This window comes from Cnephaeus nilssonii (genome assembly GCF_951640355.1).
Source record: "Cnephaeus nilssonii genome assembly, chromosome: 1".
NCBI lineage: Eukaryota > Metazoa > Chordata > Mammalia > Chiroptera > Vespertilionidae > Cnephaeus > Cnephaeus nilssonii.
Window position 1 is genome coordinate 54700544 of NC_137072.1, and position 14818 is coordinate 54715361.

General features: G+C 40.9%; 1 protein-coding gene across 2 annotated transcripts in view; it reads left to right on the top strand.

Moving 5' to 3' along the window:
- UNC5C (unc-5 netrin receptor C) overlaps positions 1-14818 on the top strand; it is a 388870-nt gene that overhangs the window by 307019 nt on the left and 67033 nt on the right. For both annotated transcript variants that reach the window (XM_079773660.1, XM_079773661.1), the window contains 3 exons: positions 5421-5601; positions 7287-7454; positions 9995-10159. In XM_079773660.1, the coding sequence (XP_079629786.1) occupies positions 5421-5601; positions 7287-7454; positions 9995-10159 (514 nt within the window). The remainder of the gene's footprint in view (positions 1-5420; positions 5602-7286; positions 7455-9994; positions 10160-14818) is intronic.

Here is a 14818-nt window from a genome sequence, read left to right on the forward strand (position 1 = left end):
TGCCAGTTCCAGGCCTCAGGAATATAGCAATGATGAAAAACAGACCAAGCCCTGGCCAGGTGGCTCAATTGGTTGGAGCATTGTCCCATACATCAAAAGGTTGTGGGTTTGATTCTCAGTCAGGGCACATACAGATCAATGTTAAATGGGCAAAGGGAGAGGAAGAAAGGAGTCAAGGCCAAGTCTGAAGTTTTGTCTTAAGTAGCTGGAAGGATGGAGTTGGCACTGACTGAGCTAAGTAAGGCTGTGGGAGGAGGAGGTTTGGAAGTGCAGTTCAGAAGGGTGTTATTGGACAACCAAGTGGAGTTGCAAGACAGCAGTTGAAAAATGAGTCTGCAGTTCAGAGGTGGGGTCTGGACTAGAGATAAATTTAGAAGTCGTCTGCCTGGGACTGGATGAGTTCATCAAGGAAGTGATTATGGATAGAAAATAGAAAAAAGAAGAGGTCCAAGTTCTAGTGCAAGGACTCTAAGGCTGGAGTCCACTCAGGGAACAGTCCTCAGCCCAAGGAAGCCATGGGGGATGGGATGAGGTAGGACAAACACCGGGAAAGTGCCATGTCCTGAGAAAGCAAGTGAGGAGAGTCGGACCAACCAGGTCAAGCGCTGCTGCTGAGCCAAGTAAGGAGAGCACTGAGCCCTCATCAGCACGTCTAACACAGTGAGAGTAATGGATGACTTTGGAAATAGCAGTTCTGTGACATGGTGGAGGCGGATTACAGTAGATTCAGTAGCAGTGAAGAGGAAAGGAATTGGAGAGAGTGAATACAAACAACTCTTCCACGGCATTGTGTGAGGTGAGCAGAAAAATGTGGGGGTAACAGAGGCAGAAATGAGTGGGAGCGATTCTGTTTCACATTGTGAAAATAACTGCACGTCTGAATGCTGATGGAAATGCCTCCGTGGAGAGGGGAAATGAATGATTTAAGAAAGAGAGAGAAGAGAATTGCTGGGCTCACCCTTGAATAAGAGAAGACGATGGGATGCAGAGCGCACATGCGAGGTGACGGGAGCACAGTGCAGAGCTGAGGTGGCTAGGCAGGTGGCGGGAGCTTTGGAACCTGTGATTGTCAGTGTTCTCAGCAATGCAGAAACTTGGTCATCAGCTGAAAGTGGTGATAGAGGGGGAAGCAGTGTTTAAGAGGAGGGGAGAAGGTGTGAAATAGCTGTCTAGGAGTGCAGTACAGTGAACAGAAAGTGGAAATAGAGTGCGATTATTTTGGCAGAATAAAGGTCCCACTTGAGTTCTGTTATCATGACATTAAGATACGCCCACAGCCATTTTCCACTGCAAGGATAAACAGTGGTGTAGGGGAAGAGCGAGCAAGTGAGCACCTTGCAGTGAAAAAGGAATGAGAGACTTGAGGGTATAATTCAAGGGATTGTAGAAAAAGTCAGAAATTTACACTTGATAAACAGGAATAAGGAACATGAGAAGGGGAGAGATAAAGTCAGTAAGTTCAATAGCTTGTGGGTCCTGGTGCAGGTTTGTTAAGATAGGAGTCCTAGTGAGAAGAAGCAGGAAAGTCAGAAAATGGTGAAAAGAGAAGATATTGAAACTGCGTTTAGGAAGGTTTGCAATTAGTGGTAAAGACAAGAGCTAGGCCAGTTCTGCTCAAACTTTAATGTGCATAGAAATCCCCTGGTGATATTATGATTTACATTTTGAATCAGTAAGTCTAGGGGGACAGAGCCTGGGACTCTGCATTTCTATCAAATTTCCAGGTAACATAGATACTGTTGGTTCATGATCTCACTTGAAAGGCAATGGTCCAGTGTGGTATTCCTCAACCCTCGCAGCAAACCACAGCCCCCTGGGGAGTTTGAAAAATACTCTTATTCAACTAGCCTTGACCAGGGAATGAGAGTTTCTCTGGGTTGGATTTAGAATTGATATGTTGTAAATGCCCTCCACATTATTCTGCAGGGAAGTCAGGATTCACAACCTTTGTCCTGGAATATGTGGCTGTGAGTATAGTTGACTTAGCCGTCGAGGTCATCACAGGAGGAAGGGTTATGAAACTGAGGGGCCAAGATGTTGAAAATGTCATCTTCTGGTTATTAAAATCATCAGAAATGATGACAGAAGTTGTGCTGGATAAAATGACTGTGAACCCAGAGGTAGGTAGATGACTACAAAATTATGGCATTTGGGTGACATAATCTGATGGCATGAGATGCAGAGCAAAGGTATTTGGCCAGAACGGTCTGGAATAGACAATGCAGAAGCAGGAGGACACTCACTGGAGCCCCTGGCGCAGTGGTGTGTTGATCTGGGGAACAGCCCACATTTGAGTTGAGTCCAGAAGAACAGTAGCATCATGAAGAGTGTGGTTTTTAGTTAGAGGAAAGTGAAAAAAAACATCTGAAAAGAAATGGAAATTTTGGAGGATTTTACTACTCCAAGGCCAGATGGAAAGGCTTTGGGGGTTTTGGAGGAGGGGTGATGGGGATGTGTAGACAGGATGAAGATTCAGTACAGGAGGGAGCGATGACCTGTAGACTGGACCTGAGCTCCTTGTGCAGATGATGGCCTTAAAGCAGGCCATGTGGCATGACGGGGAGCACTGAGAGGTGCAGAACGGAGAGAAAGAGTCTTATTAGAAGCCGGAGAAGTCCTGAGCTCCCCTCTACATTTCTACAGATATTTTCCAGCAGTACAACCCTTCGTTTCTGCAAACAAAGGCATACAAATGAGCCCAGTGTGGAAAACGGATCAAAGATGAGCTTCTCTGGTTAAAGTCAGAGTTCAGGGAGGAGGGCAGTGCCCCCACAGCAATACTGGGGCTCCTCAGGGGTCCTCAGGGCTCAGGCCATAATCACCTCTCAAAAGTTGGTAAGGAAGGAAAAGGCAGCCATATATTATTTAAGAACGTAAAGGCCATATACCCAATAATCATGTAAGTCTTTTTAAATCTCTTGTCAACTATTCCAATTGCTCTCTTTCCTCCATGTAATAAACTCTTCAAATACAAAGTGGTTTGCAATATCCCTTGGGATTCTTTATGTTGTTTATGACCAGGATAATGATACTGTTGTAATGGATATTACATGCATAGAGGAAACCATGGTTTTGAATAGTCGTGACTTAGGGAAGGTTCTCCAGAAGCAAATCACAAGGCAAAGGTTTTTTTGTATGTTTGTTTGTTGTTTTATTTTATTTTATTTTTGATATCCAAAGTTGTGAAAGGGGTATTTTATTTTATTTTTTATTTTATTTATTTATTAAGGTGTTACATATGTGTTCTTATTCCCCCATTACCCCCTATCCCCCCCCCCACTCATGCCCTCACCCCCTTGTTGTCTGTGTCCATTGGTTAGGCTTATATGCATGCATACAAGTCATGAGGCAAATGTTTGAATGCGAGTGTTTTTTATGGGAGCACTCCCAGGACAGCCTCCGAGATGGAGCAAGCAGGAGAGAAAAGGAAAATACTAGAAAAAAAGTGAATTCAGGTGAAGGCTCCAGGAGATAGTTTCAGCCTAACTCTGCAAGGAGAACTCTGGAGAGTAAAAGCTCAGATTCCAACTGGGATTAGCCAATTTCCTAAGGTTTTCTCCACACTCTATAAGACATTCGGAGGGGGAAATTGGGTAGGGTGGAATGGGGGAGCAGGGAACCTCTAGGCACTTGCAGGCAAAGAGCCCAGGAGCCTGATGGCTGTCCTTCAGAACACAGTAGCAGGTATAGGTCCTTGGAAGAAAAGCACACAGCGGACAGACAGACACAGACTCACACATAAGTAGGAGGGACCCAAGACCTGGATCCAAGATCAGCTCAGGGGAACTTCACCGTGGCTTCTATACGTGGAAAGCTTTCTTTAAAATGCATAGATAACCTAGGCAATGATTAGATGAAAATATTAATGTCAGCTTTCAATGACTGTCAAGTCGATTTCTGACTCTATGACTTTTGCTACCTTCCCCTTGCACTTCTAGCAGGATCACATTGCCACACACACAGGCCAAATGTGAGAAAATCCAGGTCAAATGAGTATGAGCATCTGATCAAATATGCATCTCCAAGGATGGCCCTGACTGAATGTACAGTCTGTATGTGAGGACAAAAGGCATGCTTTAAAACTCCACTGTTTTAATGGATTCTGTTCTCATTCTCACTTCCATTACTGTAAACACCAGAACAGTTACCTATTTCAAAATGTACATTCTTACAAAGAGTTGCTCTTAGCTACTTTCTCACACTTTTTTTTTTTTTTTGAGGATTGTTGTTGGTTTTTGTTTTTCTCTTTAAATGTGGCCCTTCTTCTATGGATTAGAGGAGCATTATCTTAGAGTCCCCGGGTTAGATTTAATTTAGAGCTTTGCATTGTCAAGCCCACTGACAGACTTAGAGATTAATTTCCACACTGCCTGTGGTGCTAGAGAAGCTGCTTAAGATTTTGAAAATGGCAACACTATTGACTCCCTACCACTAAAGGTTACCTGTATTCACATCCGCAATAATGCTAAAGGAAAGTTTAAATGTGGTAAATATCAATGTTGTTTTGCTTTATGGAAAAACCTGTGCATGAGGGAAGGGGGTGGGGTGGGAAAAAGAAGCGATTTACAAGACAAGAAATGGTTTCTCCCTCAGAGGGCCGCTTATACAGATGCAGCTCCCTCTTTTCATTCTGCAGGGATAACATCACTTGCTCAGTTGGTATTAATTGCATAGAAAATGATTAGTTTACTAGTTTTGGACAGTCATGCCTGCGATCAGGTTCCCCAGAAGCAAACCTTGAGCGAAAGATTTGCTGCTAGTAATACACAAAAGGAGAGATTTGGGTTTGACTTCCATGCTATTTGAATTATATTGAGAGTTGGTAGAAAATTTCTTCCCCCCAACTATTTTGGCTCAGATGCATCTCCAAATATGTGTTTACAGCATTTTAAAGTGAATGCATTTTCAGGGAAATCTAGTCCATATGTTTCAGCAAGGGCTGCGCGGAAATCATCCAAATGTTGTTTTATTAGAGCTACATGCGGAAGCTGCCTCTCGAGCTTTTTACGTCGTTCTTACACTCTCCCCTGAAAAGCTGCAGGTCGGTTGCCACAAGTAAACAAATCAAATAGCAAAAGGTTTGAGTTCAGTTGGAAATGCATAGCCTATTATTTTTGATTGGGTTCTGAACTTGGCAGCGGCACCTTCCCTGTTCCTGCCTGCGGGGCAAAGTGAAAACAATTTGAACACTGCATTTCCCAGTAGGTTCATTGACATTTGAGAATACCGCAGCACAGACAGAATCAGCACGCCTGGCAGGTGAATGATACTTCACATGACCTCCCAAAGTTACTTCCTCCCGGTTTGCAGAAGTTCAGAGCTCGGAGCAATGTTATCCACGTTGCAAAGCCCAAGTTAGGACAGGCACCCGTCCGGGGATACATACTGGGGAATTATCTCTTTCTCTTGTGCCTCTTTAGGTGGAATGGTTGAAAAATGAAGACATAATTGACCCAGTTGAAGATCGGAATTTTTATATTACTATTGATCACAACCTCATCATCAAGCAGGCCCGCCTCTCAGATACCGCAAACTATACATGTGTCGCCAAAAACATTGTTGCCAAGAGGAAAAGCACAACGGCCACTGTCATCGTCTATGGTGAGTGAGCTTTTGGGGTCTCGATCTAGTTCCTGTCAAGGTGCAGATCTCATCTTAATTTTCAAACATCAGATGAGAGGCCCCTTGGCAATCCCCATGGCCGGTCTCCTCCTGCTGCTCACGTAGACAGTGAGGTCTCACTGCTTCCCTGATGCTCGTGGGAAGACTGCTCTTGGAAATTCCTAGCCCTTTGTCAGTCAGTTTATGAGAAAATGAAGGAAATCTACCGAACTGCCAGCTGCTTTGCTGAGCCTTCCTCTCTCCCTACCCTGGGCCACCGAGATATAGAGTGAATTTGGAGAGAAGATGCTTAAAGCAGTCTGTTGTCTCTTCTGTGAACGTTGGCTCAGTCCAATGATTGCAAAACCCCAGGTAAACTGGAGCTGATATGCCCCCTACACATTAGAGCAACGTTAACTTCCTGAAACTTACTTTACATGCTCCATCAGGGCATTCATAGTGAGGAGTATTTTCCAGAGTAAGATCTCCAAGGTAAATAATGAGCAGAGTATAAGAGGGTAGGCTTCATAATCTCATCTATAGTGACATCTCCATCAAACACCATACAAAACTAGAGGCCCGGTGCACGAAATTTGTGCACGGTAGGGGTGGGGGTCCCTCAGCTTGGCCTGCACCCTCTTCAATCTGGAACCCCTTGGGGGTGGGGCCTAAACCAGCAGTCGGACATCCTTCTTGCAATCTGGGACTACTGGCTCCTAACTGCTTGCCTGCCTACTGGCCTGATCACTGCCTAAACCGCTCCCCTGCCGGCCTCATGGCCCCCAACTGCCCTCTCCTGCCAGCCTCATGGCCCCCAACTGCCCTCCCCTGCCAGCCTCATGGCCCCCAACTGCCCACCCCTGCCAGCCTCATGGCCCCCAACTGCCCTCCCCTGCCAGCCTCATGGCCCCCAACTGCCCTCCCCTGCTGGCCTAATCGCCCCTAACCGCCTCTGCCTTAGCCCTCACCACCGTGGCTTTGTCTGGAAGGAAGTCGGACGCTAGGAAGATATCCAGTCTCCCGGTCTAATGAGCATATTACCCTTTTATTAGAATAGATAGGTGTTCATGTCAATTACATCAACTAATTGCCAATTCAGTCAAATAGCCACTCAATTAGTAAAAAACCCAGCAATGTAAGATTTCATTTTTTTGACCAGGTTCAGTGATTACTTACTAAAACTGACAAAAAATCCTTAAAAGGTTGCAAAGTTTATATATGCTAAAGAAAAGTAATCAATCATCTGGTATTAAGACAAGACGGAATGATTGTATTCAGCTCCCATGTTTCAGATCCACTTACAGCCTTGGCATAAGGGTGTAAACATTTATTATTTGAGATAAGCTGTCAAAAGTAATTTTTAGAGCTTGACTAGGTAAGTGGATGTATTTTGTTTTAAAAAGAGCAATGGCCAAGGAAAAGAGAACACAATCCTATTTGCTTTTCAGGGTAGGTGAGTAAACGTTGGTAATTCATTTTTGTTTTTTGTTTTTTATCTCTGTGCTTAGATTCTTCAGCTCTGTGATAAAACTTAGAATGATACGAAGTCCATGGTCTCTTCTAGCTTTGAATTTTAGATGTTTTTATAATCCCTTGGGGAATAACTTTGTGTCGATGTGTTGTGTGTGGTTTGTGTGTGCACGCACAAACATGTAATCCACATGTTATTGTTTACCTCCTCCCAGTAAACGGTGGCTGGTCCACCTGGACAGAGTGGTCTGTGTGTAATAGCCGTTGTGGACGGGGATATCAGAAACGCACGAGGACCTGCACCAACCCAGCACCTCTCAACGGTGGCGCCTTCTGCGACGGGCAGAGCGTGCAGAAAATAGCCTGTACCACGTTGTGCCCAGGTAAATAAATGCGCTCTCATTCCAGATGTCTCCTCCCATTCCAGAGATACATTTTAGGGGATCTACACAAAGCCTTATCCTTGACCTGCATGTGCGATAAACATTATTTAAATGCATCATCCCATTCAAGGCTTACATTGCTGGGAAACCAAATATTTCCCCCCAAAAGAATACTTAACTTTATTGCCTAGCCATGAAAAATAATATAAAACAGGAGATTAAACACTCATCAACAGAATCCCTCTCTAAACAAAACTGCTGGAGCCAAGATTGCAGGTTCTATAATTCAAGAGATGTGAGCACCACTGAAAGCCACACATTTTAGAGAAAAACAACCCTTGGTCTCCAGAAAGCCATGGGAACTAATTGGAACTAAAATTCAGATAATGTTTAGACGGAAATATTTGATATTTGGTGTCAGTTTCTGGGCAAGAGCAAATAAAACATTTGGACTGAATGAAAAGGAAGTCTAAGCTTTGTGACACATGAGCTAATGGATTTTGAAAATACAACGCAGTCAACACTTTATTATCTGTACAGGTCGGCCACCTGTTTTGTGAGTTATGTGCAGTAGTACCTATGCCCAGATTGCATCCCGCTGCCTCTGAGCATCTCTCTGTGCTATTTTATATTGTCACCTGCTCTTATCCCCAGGTAACTGATGTTAGTATCCACTAAAACCAAAACTCCCTAAACTCTAATCAATAAGTTGAAAAGTTTAGCTAGAGTTATTTTGAAATAATCCATAAAGTTAGTGCACTCCATTGAGGTAGCTATTATACTGTTAATTTCATTGTTTAGATACACAGTCTTTTGACTTCCCTTTTTTTTTTTTGCCTGGTTTTTGTTTGGTTTATCCTTTAGAACAAACTTTCTGAGAGATGGGTTGAAGAAGTGAACTGAAATAAAAACATAATCTATATTTTATATTCCTGTGTTGATTTCCAAATATCAAAATAATAACCTACACTGAGTCCTTTGAGAGCTTTTATTTATGGAACAAATTTTGACACCTAGCTAGGTTTACAATGTCAGGATCTTATCTTGTACTCTTCAATATTTTACCTAGATGTTGACTCCCACAATTAAAAATGCACTGAGTATTTTGAGTTGAAATAGAAATGTGTGAGTGTGTAATTTGGGATGGTCTAGGTCCGTGGTCAGCAAACTGCGGCTCACGAGCCACATGCAGCTCTTTGGCCCCTTGAGTGTGGCTTTTCCACAAAATACCACAGCCTGGGCGAGTCTATTTTGAAGAAGTGGCATTAGAAGAATTTTAAGTTTAAAAAATTTGGCTATCAAAAGAAATTTCAATCATTGTACTGTTGATATTTGGCTCTGTTGACTAATGAGTTTGCCGACCACTGGTCTAGGTCAAAGCAAATGCCTTTTCTTCAGATAGCTAGGAGATGCTTATATAGGCAGCTCTGTACCATTGAAGTATTAATGCTTTCATCATTTTTCATGTGGGTATGTGTATATCTCTATACATATGCATAATATATTTACACAATAATTTGAATATAAAATCATATAGTAAACTATTAAAATTGTTATAATTTCTATCTATATACAGGTATAAGATGCTATGTATATTAGATGTTCAATAAATTTACTACATATTTTTAAACTTAGGAATGGAAATTGTTTTTAAAATAGAGATATCTCAGCTCATTATCATTGAAATTACTGCCAAGGCAGCCATCAAAAATAGGAAGAAAGTGAGTCAATTGTAAATTACTGAATTACGGCAGAAAATTTGAAATGACTAAATATATTTTTAATAAAAATAGAAATGGATATATCATAAAATAATGGACTGGAATAATCTAATAATAAGTGGAAAATTGTCTTTTAAGAAGGCATTGAAGATCTCAAGAGAACCAATTAGCGCAGATGAAAACATAAAAAGAGTATATAGGACATCGATAGATGATAGATGGATAGGTAGGTAGGTAGGTAGGTAGGTAGATAGATAGATGATAGATAGATAGGTAGATAGATAGATAGATAGATAGATAGATAGATAGATAGATAGATATTGATGAATGATAAATGGATGGTTAGATGAATGGATGGAAAAATAGGTACATAGGGAGATTTCTTCCCCCACTCTATCAACCATTTCTCCCACATAGGTTTACTGCATTCCTCATATGACACTATGCATAAAGGAATTTGGGGTCCAAAAAGAAGCCCCCTAATTTTCAACACAAAATCCAGAAGTTAACCATTCGCTAGGACAAGGGGCAGCACCATGACTTACTCTCATACAGCTTTGGTGACAGTTCTGGTCTGTGTGCTCCTTTAAGCTGCCCTTGCGTGGTCCCCGAGGAAACAGGCACACAGCTCACAGGAGAGTTCACAGAGCCCAGCAGCTGTGTGCAGAGCATGCTCCACGTCCGCAGCCGAAACAGATAGAGGACTCCACGGGGGCATTTTCTTCGGCTTGTTTGTTTGCTTTATAGCTGAGCTCAGCTCCTCCCTGTCCTCCAAAGCTCCTGTCCCTTTGACCTGACGCTGGGTTTTCTCTGTGGCAGTGGATGGCAGGTGGACCTCCTGGAGCAAGTGGTCTACCTGTGGGACGGAGTGCACACACTGGCGCAGGAGGGAGTGCACGGCGCCAGCCCCCAAGAACGGCGGCAAGGACTGCGATGGTCTGGTCTTGCAATCCAAGAACTGCACTGATGGGCTTTGCATGCAGAGTAAGTCTGTGTCAGCAAAGGACACACTGGGAGACCTGAGATTTCACCGCTTGGGATCATTTGCAGGAAATATTAGAAATTAAAAATTATTTGAACAACAAAAACTTCAATAATATACCAATATACTAGTTACCTTCCCAAATTGAAAAGGGTAGACTCCCAGGAGCCAAAAGGAATAACTGTGTCCGGTTATTCCAAGCGACAGAGGGTGATTTGCTCACATGTCCATACAGGGGCTGCCATTCTTTCCAGACCCACGAACCACTACTCAGTTTTGTGAGTGCCCACAAAAGGGCACCCTAACCTCCTCACAGAGTCACATGACTTCCAACAAATAAGCTGTTTATTCCTAACCCACGGCTGTGACTGAACTAAGGTCCCTGGGATATGTAATATGTATAAAGACAGGAAACATTTCTGCAGGTAGATTTACCGATTTAGACATACTTAATGGGAACATCGTCACAGCTCCTTGAAAATGCTGGGTTTTGTTAGAAATTATGGTTTTTGAAAGGAAGCAATGTTAATAAAACATCAATTTTAAAATTGGCGTAGAAGATTGGCTTACGAATACTATGGGTGCTTTAAGCTACATAGTCCCCATTTCTCGTGGCTTCATTCCTTAGGTTTTCTTAATGAGATGGGTGTCTGATTTCCATACCTACAAAGTCTTACCTTTTTATTAAGGAGCCTTTAGATAGACAAAATTTACCACCTCTTTCATGACCATGAATTAAGATACTATGATTTGTTCTGCATTTACACCCATACAGAGGAATAGATCAAACGATGTGATATCTTTATATCTTAAACTAATGGAAGGCAAATGTTGACATTTCATAGAATACATTACAAATTGCTTACAGAATCCAAACAACCAAATATATCTGTATAGAAGTTTTTATGAATAAAATATTTTATTTTTTTACCATTTTTATGACATTCTGTTTACCTTCCAGAATCTATACACACAGGGACCTTTTAAAAAGAAACCTTTCTTAAAATAGAAATATGTAATTATGTTGCTGACACAGAATAAAAATCCAATAGGCCTCTTATTTCTCTGTCTATGGTAGGTTACATTCTTTAAAAATGGGCTGCTGCTGAGTGTAAAAAGCACAGCTTCTGGTTATGATTTGGGGGCTGCATCTCACTAAGTTTGTACTCGAAATGAGGAATGAAAGTAACACAGCTGTTTTACTAACCATTTATCCAGACATGCAGGGTTTGTTCCTCTAGGCCTGGTTTGAGTGAGAATTAAAATAAAAACATATGTCACACGAGTTCTTTTAGCATTTTAATGATTTACTAGTCTTCCTTTAGTGTTTGACAAACTGATTCATGTGATCAAACACAGCAAAATTTGAGGTTGTTCCCTCTCTCTCTCCCTTTCTCTCTCTCCCTCACTTCTTCTTTCCTCCCTCTCTCCCTGTCTCAATATTATATTTCAACTCTGGGTGATTTAATTGCCTGCTGCTTCCACTGTGCATATTTAAAATTTCCCAAAGCAACCTATTTAACAAGAATTACAAAGCCGCAAGATGGAACACTGGGCCTTTTATTAGTTATACAAAATGGCACATTCTAAATTATGACATTTTTCAGATACAAACATGAAATATTCTAATTAATACTTTCAGGACATAGCATTCCCTTAACACCTAGCTTATTTCTTCCAGCATTAATGGAATTTTTTCTTATGATTGGATACTTGCCAATAATGATGGCATGAAGTGTGTATGTAAATAAGGAAAGGGAACAAAGCTACAAGAGAGTTTTTTGGTTGCTGTTGTTTGTTTCTTTTATTTTTTATCAAATCTCTTATTAGACTGAATCACTTGGGTATTTGGATTAAAATCAGTTAAAAATCTATTTTCTTTTACAATTCTGCTTTGCTATAGTAACAGCCCCTATTAAGTCAATAAACTCTTTTTCATCTGCCCTCTATGTCTACTCTAGTGCAACGGAGAATTGTAGTCTGTATTATTGATTTCCTCCCTGATAAAAAGCACAGAGATATTGCTGCACTGTGTAATTATAATATTTTACAGTGAAAGCTATAGTTTCTGTTTACCAGTAAACTGGGTGTTTCTGACATAACATTGTTGCCAAATTCTTGCAAAGAATTATTATTGCTCTTCGCCTTTCCTTTGAAAAACAAAAGTCTTTCTAATAGTGAAAGTACTAAGCTTGCAAGAGGGACAGGCCTGTATTAGGAAAAAGAATGGGAGTAGAAAAGACAGACAGAAAGTTGCAATTGATGGTTAGGAATTATCATTTAATGTTTATTTACTTTAGGAGAATAAATGTCTTCAATGCAGTAATAAATAGTTCTTCATCAGAATTGCAATATTATCTCAAAATAAAGCTAGCCTGTTTACCATGGAACCAAGTATGCATTACAACCTCTGAATTCATTTGAAATTGTCAAATATAGATGAGCTGCTGGGTAGGGCAAATTCAGAGTTCATAATGGATGTCCGTAGAGTTCAGAGTTACCTAGAGAACATAGTGTAGTATATTTTAAAAGCCAAAGTGGTAGTTAAAAGCAATACAATGTGAAATATATAGAAAATATCACTATCAATGCTTGTTCACTAATTTGTTCAAGACAGTTGTATTCAGACATATTGCTTCCTTATGTATCTCCCTTATTATAAAATTACAAACACCTTTTACTCAGATATGTAGAAATCTTGGATAACATATTAAAACCTAAAAGACATACACACATATGGTGTATGTGCATATGTGTGTGTGTTGGAGGGAGGGAGCGAGGGAGGCAGAGAGGGAGGGAGGAAGGAGAGAAAGAGAAATGGAAATAGGAGAGAGAGAGAGAGAGAGAGAGAGAGAGAGAGAGAGAGAGAATGAGAATGAATCAAATTCAAAAGAAAGACAGGGGATTCCTCAAGTGCCAGAAATGAAGTAGGAACTAAAAGCTAGAGAGGTAATGTTCTGAGTAGACATGGGAATAACCAAGAGGGGCCTTGAACATGGATGTAGGATGAAAGATGTATCCTCATTGGACATGGACGTGGGGTTGGGAGTTGGGGTTTCAGTTTTGGCACAGAGGCACAAGCCCTGAATTTGCAAGAGCCTGAGGCCAGGAGTTGAAAGCAAGAACCCTGAATAAAGCTGGATTTCATAAATGGCAGCTCCTTCCATGAAAAATAACTAAAAAATATTCTACCCACCAACCTAGGGAAGCCACAGGAAAAATCATGGTAGGGAAAAGAAAAATAAATAAAACCTATAGTAAAACCACAGTCCTATACCCAGCTTTGGAATGGAGTCTAAGTACAGGGAGCAAAAAATAAAAGATGTGTAATTTACATATTTGGTAAAATTTCTGGGGTACCAGCAGAAACAAAGAGCAAGCCATTCACATATATATTGATTATTGATTTCATAGTGGAAGGGAGAGAGAGAGAGAGAGAGAGAGAAAGAGAGAGAAACATCAATGATGAGAGAGAATCATTGATTGGCTGCCTCTTGCATGCCTCGCACTGGGGATCAAACCTGCAACTGGGGCATGTGACCTGACCAGGAATCGAACTGTGACCTCCTGGTTCATAGGTTGATGCTCAACCACTGAGCCACGCTGGCTGGGCACACAGCAAGCCATTCTTTAGAGTTCTTTCCACAACCCAGGTGCATTGGTCTATGATAAAAATAGCTCAGTCTGGAAAATGAGCCTATAATACAAAGTTTCATATCACCCAAGGGAACAGTCTGCTTAAAGGAGAGTCAGCAACATAATGTATAGGTGAATTAGCACTCTCATAACATGGATTCATAGGGCAATCTGAATGAGACTATAAAATAAATAAAAATAAAACTGCATTTTAAAAGGAATATAAGCACAAATGAAAGAATAGAATATTTGGGAAAGAAATCAAATGGAAAGTCTATAATTATAAACATGATGATTAAAAGTTAAAACTCAATAGATTAAATATCAGATTAAATTAGAGAAAACTTTTAGATAAAGTTAGAGAGAAAATTAGTAAAATGAAATGTAGAGCTCATGAAACTTCTCAGAATACAGGCGGGAAATATAGTGAGTGATTACATAAAAGGAAGGCTAAAACCCATGGAGCAGAAAATGAGGATAACCACAATTTACTATGCAAGGGAGCGAAATTGAAAATATCTTGGAACAATCAAGAGGAATTGCCTTAGTCAGTTTGGCTCTATAGATAGTGTGTTGGCCAGCAGACTAAAAGGTCCCAAGTTCGATTCTGGTCAAGGGCACATGCCTGGGTTACTGGCTGGATCTCCAGTAGGGGGCATGCAGGAGGCAACCAATCAATGATTCTCTCTCATCCTTGATGTTTCTCTCTCTCTCTCTCTCCCTCTCCCTTCCTCTCTGGAATCAATAAAAAAAAAAAAAAAAGAGGGCTTACTACTCAAAAACTCTCACTAGTAAATTACCAAACTATAAAAACTGATTACTTTTAAAAAGAGAGAAACTAATAAAGGAGCAGTTGAAAAATAAGAATAAATTAAATTATAGACAATAGTAGCACAGAATATGGGAAGGTGTGACTGAGTTACAATTTTCTAATTCCACATCTTGTTCAAGGAAAGAACAATAACACTACCTACATTAGACTCTACAGATAAGATCAACTACACACATAAAAATTGAATGCATAA